The sequence below is a fragment of the Brachycentrus maculatus genome, unplaced genomic scaffold (assembly GCF_059751285.1).
Source record: "Brachycentrus maculatus isolate JH-2025_06_01 unplaced genomic scaffold, ASM5975128v1 h1tg000213l, whole genome shotgun sequence".
NCBI classification, from domain to species: Eukaryota; Metazoa; Arthropoda; class Insecta; order Trichoptera; family Brachycentridae; genus Brachycentrus; species Brachycentrus maculatus.
Window position 1 is genome coordinate 63,943 of NW_028280964.1, and position 26,161 is coordinate 90,103.

Genomic DNA, 26,161 nt, shown 5'->3' on the forward strand with positions numbered 1-26,161 from the left:
TTCAGGAGATCGTTTTTAAAGTCTAAAAATATAGTAAAATGTATTAAAAATAAATATCAACCCTCTTTTTGAACTTATTACTGTGCAACAGATCTTTTTATGTAAAACCTAAATATTTTTTCTCCATTTGAAAAATATTTGGTTTATTTAAAAAAATAATTAAACAAAACTTTTTCTTTAAAATGCTAAAATAAAAATTTCTGCCCTGTAACGGGTAAATATTAAGTTAAAAATATGCCGCTTTTACTGGGATATAGTTCATTTTCTGGGTATTCCGAAAACATGCACAATTGAAAATTGACGATTCTTGATATATGACGTTGTTGAAAGGAGTGAGCCAAATATTTTCTGATATCTCACGTCCGCAGCTAAGGTGATCGAATTACCAGACTTCTTAAAACTTGCAGTTTTTCCTCCTTACCGACTTTCCTTTCATCCCGCGGACGGAATTTGTATACCGAAGGGTGGAGGCGTGGTGAACGAGGAGAAGAAGAGCATGTTGGGATATGAAAGAGACGCGGGGCGCAGAACGAGTGAGGAGTAAGCAGAGATAGCATGGGAAGCCGAGAGTGTTTGTGAAACGCGATCTGGTGGACGTTCGCCAAAAGCGGAGACGGAACACAAAGAAGACATTTTGCGGGAAGAAAAAATGCGCTGGAAGGTTAAATTTTTCTTCGGTCGTGGAGGAATATTGAAGGAAATATGAAATAAATTACGGAAAATTCGTTTTACTACCTTTTCTCGTTTTGTCTCCTACCGGAAATCGGTCGCAAGGGCTTGCTTCGTTACCGATTGGAAAGTTCGGCGCTCGACCACTATCGCCGTGAGGGTATGACAGTACAGATTTTCCTATGTTTTGAGTCTTTTTTACGCAAGCTTTATTTATTTAAAAGCTTTACTCACACATCCGTATTCTTCTTCATCTGGGTTGAGATGTCAAAATATTTACATATTCCCGCACGGATTTAAAAGGAGAAAAAAAAACGTGCTCCTGAAAAGTATTTCAACATTGTGCTTTCGTTGTATAAAGCGCGCTTTTTCTCAACCAAGGATTTAATTTTCGTTATTTTGTTCTTTATTTAAATTTGTAAATAAGGACACTTGTTTTTTTACCACTTTTTTGTCTTTTCAATTTACTTTAAAAACGCGTTCAAATTATAACGTAGAGATTATGAAAACTCAATAGCTCGTACTTTATTTTTCATCTGAACTCTCTTTCGTCCCGCTCCCCTTGTCTATTTGCATATTTATATTTATCTTGTCGCCACCCTTTCAACGCGACCGTAGAGTCGCCGAGAGAAAATTAAATAAAAATTCAATCATTTGAATTAACACCCGATTCGTTCAACAATTATACCGAGAGCTTTTAACGTAATGGCCCAAGCTTACATATTTACTTCGGGCTTTATTTTTCACGCAAACCTCATAGGTTTGCCAACAGGAATCGATATTATATCTACTTGCATCGGTAAGATTCTTCTTGACTGTCTTACCCATCATTACTGAGGGTTGTGACACTGGTGGAAGCAATGACTCTTCTCCTGTTATCCCTTGCTACGCTGCACGTAACGCTCCAACCACCGAGGTGCCTGTGCTTTCTTAACTTGATCGGTCCACCGTGTGGGAATCTTCCTCTCCCTTTCCCCTCCAGGCTACCAATCACAACCAGTCGTTCCAGGCTATCCCTGTTTCTAAGAGCTACGTGTCCAAAGATCTTATTAAAAAAATAGATAGATAAGTATTATTAAAAAATTTAAAAAAATAAAAATATAAATTTTGTATTACCATGTTAGTATTCGGCTCAACACAGGCCATGCCTAAAGAGCCGTAATACGTATAATAAATGTATGTATGAAATGAATATGTATATTGAATGTATCTATGTATTATGAAAATAAAATTTAAAAAAATAAAAAAATAAAAAAGACGAAACGCGTCACGTATATACATAAATAAATGTAGAATTCAACCAAATAAACCTTGTTTAATTTTGGATATATTACCCAGCAGTCCTCTAATCAGTTCAAAATAAGGCCCAGTCTTTTTGGTAAATTTGAACGGTTTCATACTTCAAGCATTAATTTAACCACCCTTATTAATAGTGGGATCCGAAGGTAATAATAATTCTCGCTTGACCTCTCATCCCTTTCAGAACGATTCCACGCGAACGTAGATCGCTCAGCTCCGCCGGTGCCTCTCGGCGGTCGTTAATATTGCACTAAACTTTAATTTCCCAGTCCGACGGGGTTTTAGATGTTCCTGGGTCATTAGTCTAATGAGCGACTATATGTGTCGTCTACTTTGAAAATCCGCCAGATCCAATTTTATAAGATTTAAAAATAAATACTCTATCGGAATGCCAATTGTGGGTTTTATACTACTTCCACTACCATCACGCCGTTTCTCCGCACGGGTAGGCAGAGAGGATGGAACGCCACACTCTTCTGTCCTGACATATACACTCCTCGCCTCCTTCACATCCATACATCTAGTCATACATGCCCTCCGATATTTTAAAAAAAATATCGATATTTTTTGTGGGTTTTATTGTTTAAAATATTTATATACTTGAAAACCCTGCTAAAAATACTAAAAAACAGCGTTGTATTTCGAATTCCGCTATATTCATGAAACTTCTCACCCATATCGGCTAATCAGAGAGCGGGGTTAGGTCAAAAATTAAGATGACGTCATTATAGGTCATGTTTTTTTTTAAATACTGAAATTTAAAAAAAAAAGTGAAAATTTTATAATATTTTATCTAAAGATATACAAATCTTTGGAACATAAATGTTACCCGGAGAATTTTGCATTTTTTTGTGAAATCGACTTACATGGATCTGGTGGATTTTGAGAGTAGGCGACACATATCTAATGTGCAGTATGCAGGCCCGGCTGCAGGCCTCACGGGCCATTGGCTCCGACCCTTTGCGCAAAGTGCCCTGGCATTGTTGTTTTGCCTGTTTTGCCCGTTTTGCCCGATTCGCCCCATTTGTGGATTAGCCTTCCGCGAGCGCTATTTTACACAAAACGGAGAGCTCGCGACTTAAGTATCACTCGTTTTGATTGTTTTTTCTTTTGCACGCGTAAATGAATGTTTCATGGCGGGGATGATGATAATCCGTATTATCCCGGTTTTCAGCTCTATTATCCTGTATTCGATGAAACCATTTTGTTAAATCTATCAAATGAAAAATGCCGCGATTTAAGCCTGAAAGAATCGTAGCTACCTTTAAGATTCTGCTAAGATGTTATTTGACGTCAGCTTAAAAATTGCTTTAAGCGATGGCATATATATATATATAAATATAAATATATATATATATATATATATATATATATATATATATATATATATATATATATATATATATATATATATATATATACATATATATTTATATATATATATATATATATATATATATATATATATATATATATATATATATATATATATATATATATATATATATATATATATATATATATATATATATATATATATATATATATATATATACATACATACACATATTTTTTTCACAATAATTGGAGTGTGTCCAAATACTTCTCCAGTTGAAGTTTCTCTACTTAGGAGTTATCATTTATTTTATGTATTCATTTTAAATCAAACACGGATTTTTTGAGTCTACTAACTTAGTAGACTCAAAAAATCTGTATTTGATTTTAAATTAATACATAAATTAAAATGGAGTTCTACAAATTAAACGCCAAATCAATAAATAGTTATTTTTTATATTTAATTTGATATCTCAACATAGCTGAAGAAGAATACCGAAGTCTGGGCACAGGGCTTAGGACCTAGGTAGTAGGCAGGTAGAAGGATGAATATTGCATGTGATCACTTTGCCAGCTTTTGACAGGTCATAAGCGCTGAAAATATCCAGACTTCCATACTCATATTAATCTTTGTTGAGATGTCAAAAAATGTAAAAATTAATTATACACATTTCTTTAAATAGAACTTTTTTATTTCTTTATTTTGTACATTGGCGGGCTTATTGTTAAAAAGCTATATCTTACAACTAACCAAAAACAGACTAGTGACATTGGTCAAAACGTTTGATACCATCTATAGCTGTTTGCAATCAGAGGGTAGATATTACTTGAACATAAATTACAAATTGATGTTGATAAGGAAGGCAAAGTAAAAAGAGAGTTTAGGAAATGAGGTAGAGGGAAAAACTAAGGTAGGATATTTGATGGACAGTTAGGATTCTAATGATAGATAGTAATGTCTCAGACGTTTCTTAAAAGTTATTAGAGAAAGTGCATTTTTTACAAGGAGAGGTAGTTCATTCCATAGTCTAGCCGCTTGGACAGAGAAGGAATTACTGAGGAATGATGTGTTCTTCTTAACATAAAAAACCGTGGCATTAATTGTGTAATGTCTGAAAATATATATTTACAGAAAATTAACGAATATCACACCAGCTTATTACGTTCAGTTCACTTATATAACAAGAAAAACCTATTTGGCATTTCCATATGTTGGCAAGTTTCCTTCGCTGGCTGTACTATTCCAAGATAATTTGATTTGCCTTGCGATAATCCCTTTGCCTGGAGCGATTCCGATACATTATATCTTACCATGTATTTGAATTCTAACATGGCATAGTATCTTTATTAGCCACAAGATCAGTAGGATGATACATGGGAATATCGATAAATATTTTTTACTTCCAAAAATGGAAAGAAAGCCTTGTTACCTTAACAGAACTAGCCGTTTTATTTTAAAAATTAAACGTATGTAATTTGTATTATATTATTTTATTATTCATTTTTTCAATCGACGGATGGTATCCACATAATACATACTGTATTCCTATAAGATAAAGTAAATATGGCATATTTAGTCTTGGTAATGTCTACAGATGATACAAATATAGAGATCTTATAAAAATTGAATAATTTTCAAAACTTTGAAAGTATACGTCAAATCACTAATGAAGCTGTTTTTAAAGGTTGTAGTTGAAATATTATCGGTATGTATAAGAAAACTTTCACTAATTATGCAGTTTTTGAAAGTGATAGTCCGGTTGAATTTCATGGATATATTTTTTTCACTAATTAGGTAGCATTTGAAAGACATGGCTGAAACATAACCTGTTAAAATTAATGTATAAAAAACATTCCCTTATTAGGAAGCATTTCCAAATCACAGCTTAAATATAACCGGTTAAAATTCATTATTTTTTTTTTCACTAATTAGGCAGCGTTTAAAAAACAAAACTGAAATATAACCGGTTTAAATTCATGTATAAAAAAACTTTCACTAATTAGGAAGTATTTGAAAGTCATAACTGAAATATAACTGGTTAAAATTCATGTATGAAAAACTTTCACTAATGAGGAAGCATTTGAAAGTCATAGCTGAAATATAACCGGTTGAAATTCATGTACAATAAACTTTCACTCATGAGACAGCATTTGAAAGTCATAGCTGAAATATTACCGGTTAAATTCAAGATTTTTTTCTTTATTAAGCAGGGTTTGAAAGTCAAAACTGAAATATAACCGGTTTAAATTCAAGCATAAAATTTCCAAAGCGTGTTTTGATACTCGACAAAGCATTTGATATATCTAAAAAGTATTAGTGCATAGTGTAAAGATAAATTTCACCAAAGAGCCGCGCGGCAAAACTCGCGGGCGATTTAATTTTATCGGGTGTCTCGTCGCTCGATTCGGCAATAAAGAAGCGCAAATGGTTGCTCGTGGGGTGGTATCTGGGATGGGTGGATGTGCTAAGGGGGTGAGGAGTGCATAAGGGGAAAACAGCTGGGCAGAGAGTTAAAGTACCGTAGAACGGGGCTACTTGAACTTTGATGTGTTACTTGAGCCCAGTACAAAAAAAAATAGATCTGTATTTGGTCTACAATAAAAAATGTATCGATATGATTCATTGTTTCCCTGACAGGTGACACTTATTGTCACGATACGTTCATTATTGTAGACCAAATACATATTTAAATCTCTTTTTTGTACTGGGCTCAAGTAACACATCAAAGTTCAAGTAGCCCCGTTCTACGGTATTGAAGTATTTTAAACTCACATGTGATGATCGATATCAAAACAATGCGATACATTTAGACTCCCCAATTTAGACTTAAATTTTATAACGACATGTGCATCAGCGTTAACATATTTTTATACTGTGATCAGCGAAATGTTTTTATTTTTTACAAAAGTATGTTGTTTGGACATGTGGAACAAATGAGTGAAGAAAGAACGGATAGTTATTACTTTGTGATAATATCTTATGTAAGTTTTACTTCGATAAATACCATTATTTCTTAAAATGTATTGTGTTTCGCATAATTTTCTAACACCGTATGTAAAGCAAGTCAAAACTTTTGTTTCTTGAATGTTTTTCGCAGATACTTTGTGGCACGTTTTATAAACTTTATAAAATAAAACAACTTTGTTTTCTAAATTTTTGTGTTTAATTGTGTCCTTGGGACGGTGAAGAATAAAAAAAAAGGAAACAGATCCTACCCTTCATCCTTCAACGTCCCACGGACACAACCGTAAAATGTCGAATTAGCTTCACATACAGTGTTTGAAAATGATAATGCATCGAAACACGTGTCACTTTTGAAATATTTTGGATGTTTTTATGTTACGAAGATTAATTTACTTACTTACTAACTAACTAACCATCATGCCGCTTCTCCGCAGGGGTAGGCAGAGAGAACAGAATGCCACATCACACTGTCTTTGCAAACATTCTTCGTCTCATCCACGTTCATGCATCTCCTCATACATACTCGCCTACTATTTCGGCTCCTAACCTGACCGCTTTAAGTATTTAGCTTACTGATCATGCCAAGTTTTTCGGTCTTCCTCTGCTCATTATTCCAACTACATTCGCCTTAGTATTAATTAATTAATATTTATGAATTTAATTAATTATAAATACTGAATAACTACGTATTTTTTTTATAAAATTAAACAAACTTTGTTTTAACCACTTTTTTATTGGTACACTTTATCTAACCGGTTTCGACAAGAACCTTGTCATCATCAGGGTTTATGTACTAAATTCTAAAACATTGAAATACTCATAGTAAATTATTAGTAATTATAAGTTTTTGGTAAGGGAAAGGTAATTAACTATGATTATTTCAATGTTTTAGAATTTAGAACATAAACCCTGATGATGACAAGGTTCTTGTCGAAACCGGTTGGATAAAGTGTACTAATAAAAAAGTGGTTTAAACAAGGTTATTTAATTTTATAAAGTTTATAAAATGTGCCACAAAGTATCTGCGGAAAACATTCAAGCAAAACTACGTATTTCGTCGCGCTTGTATTTCTGCGTTGTAAATGTGTTAGTTACATTGTTGCGTCATATTGCCAACCTCACTGCCGTCCACACAGTAGTTTTTGTCAACTCCCTCGGCGATGTTGCGAGGGCATTTGAAATGATTGGCATTCAAATTAAAACGGAGCCGAACGCAATTTGTTTGTATTTTGAACGTCATTTTCTCAATTTAAATCTCATCCAAATAGAGTGATACGTCCTCTCGTTTCTCTGCGATGTAGCGTAAAGGGCGGGAAACGGCAACGGCTAAAGCGTTCATTTGTTTTGTATTTTTGCCGATTCAATATGGGAGTTATTTCGAATAATATGAAGAAGCTACACTGCACCACAAAATTGATGACTTGAAATATGAGAAAACCATCACTGATACCCTCTTCCTATACAAAATAGTCAGTAACGATATCTCAGCATAGATAAAGGAAGTCTACTTGATATTTACAGGGCTTGCGATCTGTCATAGGCCGGTTTAAGTGATCACTTTACACACGTGTAATACTCACTGTTTTACCCACGATTGACAACCACACAACTTGACTTTCGGAAGTTATATTTGTGCGTCAATTGACACCTTTTAATTTTTTCAAAAATTTGTTTTACTTACGGAAATGGCAGAGCCATCTGTTGAACGTAACACCTATTTTAAACATTGTTTATGCGGACAGCGTGCTTCTTGACAGCGTTTTCGATGTTTGTGATCGAATTGTAGTTCTATAGATTTTTATTACTCCACAAACATTATGAAATTAAACATATAAGAAATGTGTGCTGTCAATTTTTTTTTATTTTTCCCATCTAACCAGACAAAAAAAAACTTTTTTCTAAAAACTCTTTGTTTTCGCCCTTACAATATCCACTAAATTTAAAATGGACCATTTTTGCCAAAAAAAGTCTTTCAACAATTTTAACATTAGTACATATAAGAAAAAATCTCAGCACTAAAACGGATAGTACTTAACATTAAAAATATCTTCACACGTAGTAGACTCAAAAAATCTATGTTTGATTTAACAATTATCAATACATTAATTAAAATGGAGTTCTATAAATTAAACGCCAAATCAATAAATCTTCACACGCGTTTAAACGCCATATAAAGGCTTGCTCGACAAGCTTTTTTATTTTACTTTTCCGTTCGCGGAATTATGGGGATGAAAAGGATATGAAAACTGAGCTGATGAGAAAATAAAGCAAGGTTCCGCAGACGAGACTAATCCACAGTTCAATCGGGGTAATTTGAATCGATACAGGAAATCTCGAGTTATTCTGTCTGACTGCGACTGAACGGATGAGAAACGCTAGGGTGACTGGTACATACTTTCTAGATGTCCCTTAGGGTGTATCGGCTTCGCAAACAAAGAATTCATTTTATTTATTGTTTCGCCATTAACTTTGTGGTAAGACATGTTACAATGATTAAGACATATAATGGTAATTATAATAACATTATAATGGTAATTATAATAACTATTATAATTACCATTATAATAGTTATTATACAGACCTGAATGATTGAAGTTTAACTTCTGAAACATGTAGTCTTTAATAAAACTCAAGTGGTAAAAAACAAGTGTTTTCTTTAATCATTGTAAAGAATTCATTTATCTGCAGAATTTTATAAAATAACGGCTGAAATTGATTATAATAAACCGTTCCAAGTGCTGAGAATCGATGTATTGATTCTGGTATACTTATGCTAATAGGGTGGCTCGTCGATATGCCGACGATGGTGCTAATTTATTTGGGAGTTATTGTCGCAGCGTACGCGTTTCTAAATTTCCGATTCATCTATAATGTTCATAAATAAACATATATTTTTTACCAAAAAGATTTTTTTGAATAATTTAAAAAATCATATGAATTATTTTACATGAATCACATTAACATATTAGCCATTATATTTAAGAACTGTTGTAATTATTGTATTGTTTATTTTGTCGTTTTTATTATTATTAAAAGCGTTGCTTAGAAAACAAAAACATACATACATATTTGTATACTCGTATGTATGTTCTTTTTGTTGCCTGATTCCTAAAAAAAGATTTTTGATGTAAAGCAGAAATCTCGTTTTAAATTATTTCATGATAAAATGTTTAAAAAAATAGTTTAAGTGCCTAAGTAAAAGCAATAAAAGTTTTTAATATGTTTCCAATTTAGAAGAATCAGGGAATTTATAATTTTCAAAGCGGATTTTAGTACTCTTATTTCTATTTTTCTCCTTTATTTTGGTTTTACTCCTTAGAAGAATTCTGATAGTTTTTAAGACTTTTTTAAAGATCCTGTTATTTTTTTCCATACTAATAATTATTTTATTTAATACAGTTTTTATGGACGTTTTTTTATCAAAGAAACCAAGATATATTATCAAAGATAAATAAAGGAACTGGATAGCGATCGAGAGTTTATATATCATGAATTGTTTAAAAAAATTATCTTAGTATATGTATATGTATATGTTCTTGTAAAAGAAAACACTTGTTTTTTACCACTTGAGTTTATTTTATGACGACTAGTTTCAGAAGCTATACTTCCATCTTCAGGTTTAAATGTAAACTAAAACATAATAATAAACATAATACTAATAATTAACTGTTCTATAAATAAGGAGAGGGGTGAGTTAAGGGGAGGAGGGGTTATTCAAGGGTCAAAATAAACTCAAGTAGTAAAAAAAACAAGGGTTTTCTTTAACAATTTTATCATGTCTTACCACAAAGTGAATGCCGAAAAAATAAATAAAATGTGTGTACGTTCTTATTGTTGTTTTTACAAATGAGGGTATACAAAAAAAAACACCGACAAACTATATCAAGTGGTTTGGTGTAGTGGATTCCTTGAATATATTAAAACGCAACGGCAAAAAAACATTTAAAAAAAACAGGATTAAATGGTAATTATTGATTTAAGCGTGTTTTGAAATAATGCTCTGAAATTCTCACAGACGCTTTTAAAATTACCAAGCAAAACAAATTATTATTATTATAATTTTTTATAACTTAAGTTTTTTCAATACTAAATCCTTCTTCCTCAATCCCGAGACCAGTTCCGGAATCCCGGGATCGAAACGGAACGCCGGGATTGTGTTCCCTACACCTCGGCACAATGCGCGAGAGGCGGGGTGTGCAGACCGGGGGTGGGCAGACCGCCGCGGGGCGCCGACTTGATTAAATCAATCCGAATTAAAGTAGATTTGCACCGGACGAGCACAATCTGTGTAGGATTTAGCCTGTCAACTCGTTGCAGGCTCGCTCGGCTGTGTGCTATGCTCGCAGGACATAGGAGACATACCGTCTTTTAGCTGTTTGTTTGTATACTTCGTACCATAAAATTGAACTTTGTAGTTCTTGTATTATCTATGTTTTTTTTCCTCTTTTATTTTTTTGCACCCTATTTATAAATACAAGGTCATGCTACGGGTAAGGGATTCTTACACTTTTACTATAGAGCTTTCCAGTATGCATTATGTGGGAAAAAATAAAAAATAAAAAGTATTATTTTATGTATTAATTTTAAATCAAACACTTTTTTTTGAGTCCTCTAAGCTGTATTTTATTAACAAAAAAACATTTTTTTTATATACGACAATATTATTCTTTATGTATTTTTGTTAATAAAATACAACTTAGTAGACTCAAAAAATCTGTGTTTGATTTAAAATTAATACATAAACTAAAATGGAGTTCTACAAATTAAACGCCAAATCAATAAATAAAAGTATCTAAAAAAATATATTTAATGTGTTATCTATGTTATTTATAAAAAATTTAAGATCAAAGAGAGTCCACCTTCATAGAGTAGTGGTCAGCGCGCTTGGCTACCGCGCTGGAGGTCCCGGGTTCGATTCCGAGGGATGTCAAAATAAATATGGGTGATTTTCATTTTCATATTTTATTTCATATCACCTGGACTGGTACAAGAAGCGCAGGACTGAGCTCCTTGAATTCGTGCAATTAACTATCAAGATGCCACCGCGTCGCTACGATGCGGTGCCCTATGCACCATTGGGTGCGAATAAAGTTTGAACAAAAATATTACCTGAATGTGGAAAAATGATTTAATCGATTCATTTGATTTTCTAAATGATGATATCGTTTGTAACATTTAGATTATGTCAAAATACTTCACAAATCTGGGGTTTTCCACACTGGAGTTATTTTACTAAATTATTATAAAATCCGCGATTGGATCTTGCTTACAAATAAAAGGGAATCTGATAAATAAAAGCTTTCTAAATCTAATCATACATGGCTGTCATGAACTCAATGACGTAACGTCATGAGCTTGATCATATATCGCTCACTCCTTTCAAGAACATCAAAAATCAAAAAACTTGATTTTTCAAGGGAACGTTTTTAAAATTTAAAAATATAATACAATGTTTTAAAAATAAATATCAAGCCACTTACTGAACTTTTTACTGTGCAACAGATCTTTTTATGCAAAACCTGAAGGTTTTTTCTGCATTTGAAAAATATTAAGTTTATTTAAAAAAATAAATAAACAATACTTTTTCTTCAAAATGCAAAAACAACACTTTCTGCCCTGCAGCGGGTAAATACGAAGTTAAAAATATGCCGCTTCTACTGGGATATAGTTCATTTTCTGGGCATTCCGAAAATTGACGATTTTTGATTTATGACGTTCTTGAAAGGAGTGAGCGATATGTATGACTTTTGATTTAAGAGTGGTGTGATTGTCAATCATGGGTAGAATGGTGAAAATTACACGTGTGAAAAGTGATCACTTAACCAGCCTTTGACTGGTCGTAAGCCCTGTAAATACCCAGACTTCCATATTTTTTTTGCATCTATGTTGTGAGATGTCAAAAAATATTAAGATTAAAAATATTTTTATTGCAATATCAACATAGATGGAGAAAAATATGGAATTTCATTGATTGATTCGCATGAATTTGGATTGAAAAAAGATGGAAGCATGAGCGTCCCAGGTCTAAGCCACCCAAATGCCAGTTCGTAAGCACTGGGATGATCAGACTTCCATATTTTTACACGAAAAAAGGAAGAACGATACATGCTTCATTAGTTATAAGTTAAGACACCTTCAAATTATTTTATTTATTGATTCAGTAGTTTATGATAATATGTATCCATTTTTTTATTTACGTGTAACTTAGTAAAACTGAATGAATGCAAAGCGGAGATAAGCATTATCGATAAAATTAAGAAAGGTGTGCTGAGATGGTTTGGACATGTAGAACGAATGAGTGAGGAAAGAACGGTAAAAAAAAATTATGAGGCGAATGTTATTAGGAGAAGAAGCAGAGGAAGATCGAGAAAAACATGGCACGATCAGGCATGCCAAATACTTGAAAGTGGTCAGGTTAGGAGTCGTAACAATCGGCGGGTACGTATGAGGAGATGCATGAATGTAGAAGAGGCGAAGAATGTTTGTAAGCACAGAGTGGTGTGGCGTTCTATTCTCTCTACCTACCCCTTCGGGGAAGCGGCGTGACGGTTAGTTAGTTAGTTTTTTTTAGTAAATACCACTTTTTCTTTAAATCTGTTTTGACACGTATTTTGATTTATTCCGTTTTATCGGTGCTTGAAATGGTGTTTGGTAATGAATACATAGAATTTTATTAATATTTTATTAGGTTTTGTATTATTATCTACAAAAAGCCCAATACTGCATTGCCTGGAATCGAATCGAACCCATGAGTTAATGCATAGTACCTCACCTAACCTAATCTCACTTGACCGCGATAACTGCTACAGTGTCGGAACGGACAAAGTGAATAGCAGTCCAAGTAATGAATTAATCGAGCTACTGGATTAGCCATAGTGGCTAATAGTGCTTAACTCAATTTTGGATGACGCAGAATAATACATATCCTACAAAGGGAATGTCAAATCCAACATCGTGTGGCTATCCAAACTTACACATATCGCTCACTCCTTTCAACAACGTCATATATAAAAAAACTTAATATTCAGGAGATCGTTTTTAAAGTTCAAAAATATAATGTAATCTATTAAAAATAAATATCAAGCCACTTATTAAACTTTTTGCCGTGTAACAGATCTTTTTTTGTAAAACCTGAATATATTTTCTCCAGTTGAAAAATATTTAGTATCTTTAAAAAAATAATTAAACAATACCTTTTGTACAAAATGCAAAAACAATACTTTTTGCCCTGTAGCGGATAAATATTAAGTTTAAGATATATCCCCCTTTTGCTAGGGGGATATATCTTATTTCTTTCCCTATTTTCTGGGCATTCCGAAAACATGCACAGCTGAAAATTGACGATTTTTGAGATATGACTTTGTTGAAAGGAGTGAGCGATATGGCATAAAGCATATTTGTGGATTCCGATTGGTCTGATGTATTAACCCTAAGCACTCCTTAATTTCTAAATCATTATTTTTATTACTATTTTGTAAATCAATAACTTATTCTACTTTTGTCCGCCTCCGTGATGTAATGGTCAGCACGCTCGGCTACCGTTCTAGAGGTCCCGCTTTCGATTCCCAGGGGGGGTGTCAAATAAAGATAAATGATTTTTTCACTCTAATAATTATTCAATACCCTGGACTGGTACCTGAAGCGAAGAGCTGATAACCTGACCTTATATTATTTTTTGACATCTCATCAAAGATGAAAAAGAATAAAGAAGTCTGGGCATTTACGGGGCTGACGACCGTCTTAGGCTGGTTTAAGTGATGTAAATGAGTTATACGTTTAAAAGAAGAAGGTACTAAGATCTGTTTTTCTTTAGTTTTTCTATATTCTTTTTCATCCATGTTTAGATGTTAAAATGCATTTTTTTTGTATTGCACCTAAACTAACTCAGTTGTTTACATAGGGGTAATTTGCTATATTTTGACATAGCAAAGCGTTTTGGAGACACGACTACATATAAGCTGAATCACAAGCCTTTGATGTCGGCTTATTGTGTCCCAAATTTGTAATTACCTACAGCTGCAGCATGTGAACCAAATATCATCCAGGCCCAGAGCCGTACGTTACTCCTCCCTAACACCCACCCACCCTAGCATAGGTAGCGGAAAATTTTGGCCCATCGAAGGCTTATGCTACATAGAGATATGTGAGAGGGAAAACAGAACGAGGACGACCGAAAAACACTTGGCACGATCAGATCAATCAGAACCTAAAATCTGGCGGTGTCAAAAGTCTGCGTAATCGGAGGGCATGTCGGCTGTCCAAACTCAAAACACAGTAAGGGACATTTTTTTTTGTAGTACATTTTTTTAAACATTTTTAGACTAAGTAGATTCTACGTAGTCCAAAAATGCAAAAAAAAGTACTACAAAAAATGTCCCTTACTGTGTTTTAAGTTTGGACAGCCGATGTATGATTAGATGTATAGATGTGAAGGAGGCGAGATGTGTATGTTAGGACAGAAGAGTGTGGCGTTCCATTCTTTCTGCCTATCCCTGCGGGGAAACGGCGTGATGGTAGTAGTAGTAGTAGTAGTGGTAGTAGAGATATGTTATGTAAAGGTAAAAGGGATGTGTATACCAAACGAATTTCTCGATAGACGTCTCACGCTTTGATCGGCTACAACAACTGCTATGGGCAAAGTGATCTTGTGCAAAATTCACAATTTAACCCATGATTGACAACCACACTTCTCAAATTTCGGAAGTCATGCATTCATGTTTTTTTGTGAAATCATTAAAAAAATCTAATCAAATATAAAAATTTTACGACCTCGATATAACTTTTTTATATTTTATTTATTGTTTCGGCATTCACTTTGTAATTTAATAGAAAATACTTGTTTTTTACCACTTGAATAATATTTATTTATTGTAACTGCAGGCAGTTGGTAGGATTCCATATTGAATTGTTGGGTAAATATATCCAAAATTAAACAAGGTTTATTTGGTTGAATTCTACATTTATTTATGTATATCCTAATACGTGACGCGTTTCGTCTTCTTAGTGTTTGATAATGTCCTAAGACGACGAAACGCGTCACGTAATAACACATACATAAATAAGTGTAGAATTCTACCAAATAAACCTTGTTTATTTTGGATATATTATTCAACAATTGAACAGTATTTATTTTATTTTAACGACTTGTTTCGGAAACTACAGTTTATATTTAGACCCGAAGATGAAAGCATCTGTGGCTTCCAAAACTACTCGTTAAAAGAAAATAAATATAACTCAAGTGGTAAAAAACAAAAGATTTATTATAAATTTTGAGTATTTAATGTTTGTGTAATCTAATTCAAAATTGAACAAATTTTTGATGAAAATGATTTTTTTAAATGAAAATTTAATTGATGAAAATAGTAAATTTGCTTGCACAGGATGATACGGTTTCCAATCCATCCGTGTAATATTCGTCCCACCTCCCCCCCCCCCGGCATACGGTTAGACCCCCTTCGCACGATCAATCAATCCCTCGTACGATGATGCCCACACCGGTCTTGCATACACATCGTTGCTGCAGTCGCTTTATGCGATGTAATTTCCAAAGGAAAATATTTGGCGACCGATAGCGCGGATTTCGTCGGACGCCGGCAAAGCGAAAGCTTGATGTTTAAAATAATATAACACCCCCTTATTGAAGTGCATGCCGTTAACTGTATCTATAACCAATCTTTTAAACCAATTTTTATTTTAAAAAAAAACATAAAAAATCACTATAAAATGTATACAGCGTTAAAATTTTCATGTTTTTTTTTTAATTTAAAGTTTTGTATAAAACGAGTACTTATGTTGGATTTTAATTCAAATTTCATACTAGCCTGATGTGAAATTTGTGAATTTACAACATTTTGAGTGTGTTCAAATACTAGTTCATAAATCTGGATTATCCTTAATTATAGGAGTTTACAATTAACTCCTATAATTGGAGATAATCCAGATAAGTTGATTTGTAGATAAACAAGTATTTGGACACACTCAAAATGCTGTAAAGAGTTTCTATCCAGTAAAAAAATTGAATTTCCAAGAATTTGAGAAGTGTGGTTGTCAATTATGGGTAAAGTTGGTGAATGTTACACGCGTGTAAAATCATCATATAAACCAGCCTATGACGGTCGTAAGCCCCGTAAATGCCCAGACTTCCTTTTTTCTTCATCTGTGCTTGATGATGATATGGAATGCATCGGAACAAGCCATAACAGATTTTAAGAAATAGTAGTACCAAGTAAACGTTTGATTTCGAATATCATTAATATATAAAATTCATATTTTACTATAGCAATATCAATCTATAGATTTTTTTACCGAATATAAATATGTTTAAAGTTATCTACGCTAAAAACTTTCGAGTGTAATCGATGCCCTGGGATGCATCTGTATGCACAGTCTACCCCTTTTAATAACCCTCCCTTAAATACACATCGCTCACTCCTTTCAAGAACGTCAGAAATCGAAAAACTTGATTTTTCAGGAGACGTTTCTGAAGTTAAAAATATAATACAATGTGCAACAGATCTTTTTAGGTAAAATCTGAAGGGTTTTTCTCCATTTGAAAAATGTTTAGTATATTTAAAAAAATAATTAAACAATACATTTTCTTCAAATTCAAAAACAACACTTTCTGCCCTGTAGCGGGTAAATATTATGTTAAAAATATGCCGCTTTTGCTGGGATATAGTACATTTTTTGGGCATTCTAAAGACACGCACAACTGAAAATTGACGATTTTTGATTTATGACGTTCTTGAAAGGAGTGAGCGACATGTATGTATCCACTCATGAACAATATGACATCGTTATAGTTTGATTGGATGGCGGATCGCTGTCTTGGTACACATCTCACGAACTCCAACCCTCTCGTCCCTTTTACAAGCGTATTGGAGTAGGGTTTCAACTCGAACAGCCGTTTGCTCAGTGTCTTCATTTCACGTTTTAAACTATTGAATAACCCACTTAATGCATTACTTGCATTCCCAGGATATGAAACAATTCTAAATTCCTCGACGATGGTTTTTTTCTACAAATAAGTGATTTATTTTTAATGATTGTTGTAAGGTTTTTAAGGAATTATACTAAAACGTACTAAAAAAACAATAAACTTCGATCCATTAATTATAATGTTAAAAGTAGAAATGTCTTTAAAATTAATTAAGTTGTATTATTTTTTAACTTTATTAAATAAATAATTAATACAAATTAAAATAAATACAAAATATATCCTGGAATGAATCACAATACGACATTTTTTTGCTTATAATTTCAAGTGCAAATTTATGACAAATAATAATGCATATTTATTTTTTTTAATTTTTAGTTTCTAGAAAATATCCTTTTTAAATGAAAAGTTCAAATTTGAAATCGATATAATGATGTACAAAATTTTGAGAATCATTTTCTGTACGTAGGGTAGAAAAACCGAATAATAGGTTTTTGTTGTTTACGGTTGAATAATAATAATTTGGATGTCTTATATAGCGCCATTTTCGGTTGGCAGCGAAAAGCCGACTAGTCGGCATTTCGCTGTTAAGAAATAATTTTTTGTTGATTATTTAAAAAAAAAATTCACACTTGTAAAAAATCACTTAATGAGTTTTATTTTTAGATTCGAAAACCAACAGATGTTTTCATTGACAGGTGAAAAACTAAAAAATAAAACTTATTAAGTGATTTATTACAAGTGTTTAATTTAAAAAAAAATCAACATGTCATTCCACAAAGTGAATGCCGAATCAATAAATAATATTATATTTTTTGTTGCTGTTGATTCAAGTTTCAACTACTCAATTTTGTACTATGATTTGTTCACGCATCAAATATCAATATTCCGTGTTTTTTAAACTGCGAGTTAATTATACAGGTACATTTTATTATATAAGGATGTTGTTACAGTATATCCGTGTTAACTTTAACTTCTCACACATCTCTCGTAATACAACGTGACAAGGCCCTTCTGCACACTTGCTCGGCCTTCCTCGCTTCCCCAACCCTTGGCGTGCCGACACCCCGACACCCCGACACCCCGGACGTCCCCGGTCTGGTAGACCGCTCCTGTTACAACTTAATTACCGCCATTAAATCTGGCTCCGGTGTTATATCGCGCCGCGACCAACGAGTGTCGTTTGTCAAAATATCAACTGTGTACTACATATTTGAGGTTAATTAATTAACACCTTATTTATTTCGCATAATATAATACTAAAATGTAACCTTTGTACTTTATTACACGTCAATATATCGTTCCAAACATTTTAAATTTGTTGCCGACGTAGGTAAGATATCAAAATAAAATATGTAAAAAAGGCAAAATAAAGGAATGGGTATTTACCCATTCCTCAATGGTCAAGAGATTTTTGATTTTTTTCTCTCTTTCGTATGTGTATATTAGGTAAAAAATAGATAAAAACAATAGAAAAACGTATGTAAAAAGAACTCTACCGACAAAACACACAAGGTGGCTTGGTGGGTCTCTGCAAAAAATATTTTAAATATGTTGATAATTGCTCTTTTAAATAAATGTATACAATTTATGTGAATAATAAAAATAAAAACTTATATTTCGCAAATCATAATATTAAAATGTTACTTTTGTTCTAAATAACAACTTCTTGGTGTAGGCTTTATGGGCTGTTTTTAGAGGGATTAGCCTCCTGCAATGTCGATTTCCAGCTGTCTATCCATATATTTTGTTGTTTGCCAGGGAATCGTAGATAATGTTTATCTCAATCTTGCATTTCTTACTTGTATAATTATTTGAACATCTATCATACATCTATCAAACATTCGTTTGAGAGATTGCATTTCGATTAGAGATTGTATTCGGTCTTATTTCATCCTTCTTTTTCCAACTTATGCTTTACATCCATGCATTAAGGTTGTTACCAGGATTCCGCTGTGTACTGCTAGTTTGGCCTCCGCTGTTGAGCTTTTGTTTGCTATAACTTAATTCAGCTATAGCAAATAAAAGGCTTGATATTCCATTTATCTTAATACTCGTATACATATTTATTTCTACATTGTTTTCAATTTCATTGATATTTTTAATAAGGAAGATAATGAAACTAACCCATGTTAAGGTATCATGCGGGCATATGATTTTATTAAAATATGACTATCCGTCACTCCGCAGGGGTAGACAAAAAGATTTAAACGCCACATCAATCTGTCTTTCAATCTGTAGTCGCCATTTCCACATTCATGCATCTCCTCACGCATCCTTTCAAGTATTTGATCATGACAAAATTTTCCTCGGTCTTCCTCTGCGTCTATTACATTTGCCTCATTTTGTTACTACTCTGTCTTCACGCATTCTGTTCATATGATTTTACGGGAGATGATTTTCTGTTTATTTGAATCCATGCCTCTGTGGGTAGCTGATAATTCACACTGCTGATGTTGAACTGATGACCAATCACCCTAATATACTGTAAAGGTAGCTATTCTCGACAAGGGATTATTTGGTCATACACTCCCCTGTTTGAATACTCGGTATCCATTAGTCAAGTCCCGAGGTTACAAACTGTCAAAACTATCGCCGAAAGTGGCACGCGATAAAAGTGTCAATCTGGTTCCATGTCTAAGCTCGTCAGGCGCCAGGGTTGATTCGGGCATTGCGCTTCGGTGGTCATATCTGTTTATAGCCGATTGAAATTCGGGGACAGGGCTTAAGCCCGGTGATGAGGCAGTGTCCGATTTCTGGGTCCGTTTATACGCTTATTGTGTCACGGCATGAGATCATTAAAATGCAAATCGAATCATAGGTGGCGCTAGACTGGCCAATAGTCACATGTTTCAGGATGCAAACTCGCGAATATGCATAAATACGGGAGCGTCTGTATTTGATACATTCTGTACTGGGAATCTATCTACGTTGGGGCATTTCTAGGAACTTGGTGGTGGTTTCACAAACTTGTATATAATTTATTTATTGTTTCGGCATTCGCTTTGTTGTAAGACAACATTTTTTACTCATTTGGTAAAAAAACGAGTGTTTTTCTTTTACAACTTGTATTTACTAATATTTTAAATGTTTAAAGTATTTACTTTGTGGTTAGTCATTTTTACTTTTGTAGTTTTTTTTTTTACAAAAATTTTAGTAATGTTATTATTTATTGATTTGGCATTAACTTTGTGTAATTACATATTGATTATTTAAAAAAATTAACACTTGTATTATGCCACTTGAGTATTATATTGAGTTTTATATCATTGAACACGACTTGTTTACGAAAAGTAAAGATGTTTTCATCGTCATATGAAAACATGTGTAGTTTTCGGCTAAAGGTTTTAAGAAAAATAATCGATTGTTTTTTGTCACAACGAATAAACAATTTTTTTATAATCAAAGGTATGGAAGCCATCATGTCGGAGTTCTTCAACGACACCACTACAGCCTTCTACATCATCCTCATAGTCTGGATTGCAGACCAGTACGATGCAGTGTGCTGTCACACTACTATCACCAAGCGACATTGGCTGAGGTGAGTTTTCCTTAAGCATATTACAACGCACTTATTTAATTGACGAGAGAACTACTAAGAAAGTATGTTTGGCGGATGTGAATAGGAGATTGGGACGAAGATGGCCGAAAAAGACTTGGCACGATCAGATCAATAACGCGAATTTAATAAAACTTTATTAAATAAAACTAGAACTTCGTTTTTAACTATTTTTTCTTGAAAAAGTTCTTGTCGAAACCGTTTGGAGAAAAGTACAAATAAAAAAGTGGTGATAAACAATGTTCTTGTTTTATTTTATAAAGTTATTATTATTATTTTATTCACCGACATAAAATTTAAGAATATCGATTAATAATTAGTTTCAAAAAGCTCCATGTATTTCTATCGAGACAATACATTTAATATTATAACTAAGTTATAATGAGAAGAAAATTTGTAATGGAAAATTTTGTGTTAAAAGGGGAAAAAAAGTAAGTGTTCCAAATATATTATTCCAAATAGAATTAATAGAAACTGTATTAATTAATTTTTAATTAAAATTTTACTTAGTAAATACCACTATTTCTCAAAATCTACTGTGACACGCGTTTCGATGCATTCCGCATCATTTTCAAACACCGTATTACGGTGTTTGAAAATGATGTGGAATGCATCGAATTACGTGTCACAGTAAATTTTAAGAAATAGTGATATCACGATATGAACGTTAATTTAAAATGTATAGATTTTACCACAAAGTGACTGCCGAATAAATAAACGAAACTTTATTTATTATTACCGTTAATATGTACGGTCACGCTTATGCCTGATAAGGGGGCCACCAATCGCTCCCCTGTCCTGCTGAAATTTACCATATCATAAATAGGGTTAACCATTTTTCTGGTTTCGCGTTTGGGACTACGAAGGCTTTTAAATATGCGCACAATGGTACAGTAATTTTAAATTGAACGGAACACCAAATTAGAGTGCTTAATAATATGCAAATTGAGAGTTTTATCCTGTTCAAAAATTGTGTTTCCACCGTAGGTAGGCGATTGCACTTGATTCAGATTTTATTATTTCATATTTTTGGATGATACCAAATATATATATAACTGATTTTTCATGTTGTGCTTCGAACACCATTGAATTTTTAATTATTTTTTTACTTGCTAAATATTTCAATTTGCAGTCGTATTTACCAAGTAAAATTAGGATATTTATACGAGTATATGGAGCTTTATGTTTGATGAGTGTTGTGTTATGTGTGTGTACTTGGAAACCGAATAAAAGCCTGTGTGATAATTAATTTTATTTATTTATGTTGATAATTAATACGATACTTAAGTTTTTTTTCGACTATCCATCAAAAAACATATATGACAGAGGGTGAAAAATATATACTGTTAATTTAAATTTCACTTGGTAAATACCACTTTTTATAAACAGTTGTATTTACTAAGTAAATAAATAAAAAAAGGATAGATTATACCAAAGTACTACTTCTTCTGTGCGTGTCATGTCAGGTCCCCCTGACGTCGACTATCACTTGAGAGTTATTGTCCTTGTCTTGGGCAGCTCTAAACAGCGCTTCTACAGTCCTGATACCAGACCAATCTCGTATATTTCACTAAAGCACTCATTATTACCAATTACAAAACATTACCTATTACAGAGTAACTACCGAATCAATGAAAGAAATTTTTTGAAAAATACGTTTCATGTACTAATCCATCTACTCGTTCTCCAAGGATTCGAGTTAATTTTAATAATTTCTAAGATAAAATCATATTTACGATAATGTCGCTGTTCATTGTTAAATAATTTAAAAAAGCGTGTCGTATGTAACAGGAGCTTGGGATAAGAGATAGATGGCGATAAATTCATAGTACAATGAAAAATGACAACGTCGTTATGAATCTCCACTCCATAGTTTACGAAATTAATTGGTCTACTTTGAATATGTGTATAAATTTCTCAGAACTAGGTGAACTTCATACTAAAACCCACGAGATCCTTTTGAAAACATGTCCCATTCGGAACAGGAGGAATGCATACCGTCAGCTATTCGTATATACAACACAGCAGAGATAATACTATAAGGTAGTCAAACGCATTATAATCAAAGGAGTCAATGCCTATCAAAGCCTTTAGAGAAGGAATGTGAGAAATTTGCCCTTAAATTTATTAAATCTAAGTAACGTACGTCTTTGTTTACACATAAGGAAACCGTGTATTTTACGTTATTTTATTAATTATTATTTATTTATTTTAAAACATATTACATACATAAGTCATACATATAATATTCCTTATGTGCAATTTCCATTTCTCATTTTGGGACATGGGATTAAGGTTAACAAGACTGAATTACAAATAAGAAAGATAAAAAAATCAATCAAAACTAACACAGGGCAAAATAAAAAATCTGAAACAATAAACGAGAAAAGTAAATAGGCATATAAAAAGATAGGGAGACAAGCATGTTTGAAGGAAACAAATGAGAAAATAACTAATCACTAACATTAATATCTTTCCTCAAAGTTATAATAATGTTTTATTATTGTTTATGCTTTACATATTAAATAAAAGTTTAATCAAACTTTCGATTCGTTATTTACCACTTTTTTCGGATTCGACAAGCGCCTTGTTATCTCCAAGGGTATACATCCATCTCTGAAGATGCAAGGCGCTTGTCGAAACCGGTTGGAGAAAAGAACCAATAATAAAAATGGTTAAAAATAAAGTACGTAAACTTTATAAAATGTGACAAAAAGTTTTAGCAAAAAGCATTCGAGAAAAAATAAATAACAGTGCTTTTAACAATCTCCTTATCATTCATCATTCACTTTGTGTAATACCACTTAAAAACAACATGAATGAACGATTCATGGTAAGGAGAGTGTTGTATTACCATACCACAAAGCTAACAATGCTTTCAATATACAAAAAAAGTAATTTCAATATTATACGGAATAATATCGCACAGTCAAATCTTGAGCTGGAATTACAGTGAAAAGATAAAAAGTATTTTTTATGGAATCTATCGAAACACATCGCTCACTCCTTTCAACAACGTCATATATCCAAAAACTTGATTATTTAGGATATCGTTTTAAATGTTTAAAAATATAATAAAATGTATTAAAAATAAATAACACGCCACTTATTGAACTTTTTACTGTGCAACAGATCTTTTTAGGTAAAATTTTTTTGATTTTTTTTCTCTATTTGAAAAATATTTAGTATATTTAAAAAAAAATTAACCAATAACTTTTCTTCAAAATGCAAAGACAATACTTTCTGCCCTGTAGTGGGTGAATATTATGTTAAAAATATGCCGCATTTGCTGGGATATAGTACATTTTCTGAGCATTCCGAAAACATGCACAACTGACAATTGACGATTTTTGATATATGACGTTGTTGAAAGGAGTGAGCGACATGTCACAAGAGATTTTAAGAAATAGTGGTATCTACGTAAAACTTAAATTTAAAGAAATAATCGAAGACGTTTGAACATCGCTTTACTAATTGCACCGTTGCTCATTGCTCACCCTTCATCCCTAACCATACACCCCGAGTGTTTCCCGATGCAGCGCCGATGCCTTGTGTGGCGAGTGCAGTCATAATCACACGCCCGCCGGAGAACTTGATTGGTGCGCGGAGAACTTGATTGGTTCGTGGAGAACTTGGGAAGTCCTGTAACCGTACCCTTCATTGCCGCCTGATAATTATGCGAGATTTCCACCCATTACGTTGTATGGCCTTAAGCTAATTTGAATCGGAATGCTATACAATATGTCAGGACACATTTTGCTTCATATTACAACACCGTCCGCTTCCGTAGTGTAATGGGCAGCACGCTCGGCTACCGTTCTGGATGTCCCGGGTTCGATTCCCAAGGGGGGTAAAATAAATATAAGTGATTTTTTCACTGCAATATTTATTCAATATTACCCTGGACTGGTACCTGAAGTGAGGGCTGATCACCTTTCTTTCATATGTAAACGATCAAGATAACACTGCGTTTATATGACGCAGTGCCCTATGCACCATTGGGTCCGGATAAGGGTTTTATTATTATTATTTTTTTTTATTTACAACACATTCGATTTGGATAAACCCGTATTTATTTATTTTTTTATAATTTATTTTAACATTTCACTTTTCGTAATTTCGTGGTGTTAACATACTAACCCATTGTTTTCTCTTTTATTATTTTTTGACATCTCATCAAAGATGAAGAAGAATATGGAAGTCTGGGTATTTACGGGGCTGACGACCGTCATATGGCGTGTGATTATGACGGTCGTCGGCCCCGTAACTCCTGTAATTGGAGATAATCCAGATTTTGTGAACAAGTATTTGGACACACTCAAAATGTTGTTTTCACTTTTGTTCGGGAATCATATATTATTTGACGTTAAGTGGGTTTTTTTTATATTTTTCTATTTCATTTGTGAATTTTTGGTTATGGTTGTATTGCTGATGTTATAATTCATCTTTACTGCGCTGTCCTACAATTGTGGGAGAATTACAGTTTTTTATTTATTTAATTTTATTGTAATTTTAATCGTATCTCCCTGTTTGATGACCTCTCAATGAATAAATAAATAAATAACTAAGGACTTAAATAAAGAAGGATGAAAGTTCACTGAATGCAGTCGATCTGCAATCTATCAGACGAGTGGACGGCAAAACGATGTATGACAAAAATGGTCGAATGGTGAAACAAGGAAAGAATGCAAGGCTGAGATAAGCATCATCGATACAATTAAAAGAGGTGTGTTGAGATGGCGTATTCCATGTAGTGACCTATGTACCATCTATGTGCAGATGGGTCAGAGTAAAAAAGGATTATTTTAAAATAACCATAATTTTATAAGAATGTTTCATTTCTGGAATACCTTTATTTTAAAATAACCATAATTTCATTAGCATGTGTCGTTTCTGCAATATATTTATTTCAAAATAACTACAATTTTATGAGCATGTGTCGTTTCTGCAATATCTTTATTTTCAAATAACCATTATTTTGCAAGCATGTTTCGTTTCTGCAATAGCTTTATTTTAAATTAACCATAATTTTATGAGAATGTTTCATTTCTGTAATAGCTTTATTTTAAAATAACCATAATTTTATGAGAATGTTTCATTTCTGCAATAGCTTTATTTTAAAATAACCATAATTTTATGAGAATGTTTCATTTCGGCAATAGCTTTATTTTAAAATAACCATAATTTTATGAGAATGTTTCATTTCTGCAATAGCTTTATTTTAAAATAACCATAATTTTATGAGAATGTTTCATTTCTGCAATAGCTTTATTTTAAAATAACCATAATTTTATGAGAATTTTTCATTTCTGCAATAGCTTTATTTTAAAATAACCATAATTTTATGAGAATGTTTCATTTCTGCAATAGCTTTATTTTAAAATAACCATAATTTTAT

At 32.7% G+C, this 26,161-nt stretch overlaps 1 protein-coding gene across 1 annotated transcript in view; it reads left to right on the forward strand.

Moving 5' to 3' along the window:
- The window catches only part of LOC148306999 (uncharacterized), a gene marked incomplete at its 5' end in the record, with an annotated part of 171,539 nt that overhangs the window by 61,716 nt on the left and 83,662 nt on the right, over positions 1 to 26,161 (forward strand). Inside the window, one exon of the mRNA XM_088264066.1 lies at positions 20,613 to 20,745. Coding sequence (XP_088120192.1) covers positions 20,613 to 20,745 — 133 coding nt within the window. The remainder of the gene's footprint in view (positions 1 to 20,612; positions 20,746 to 26,161) is intronic.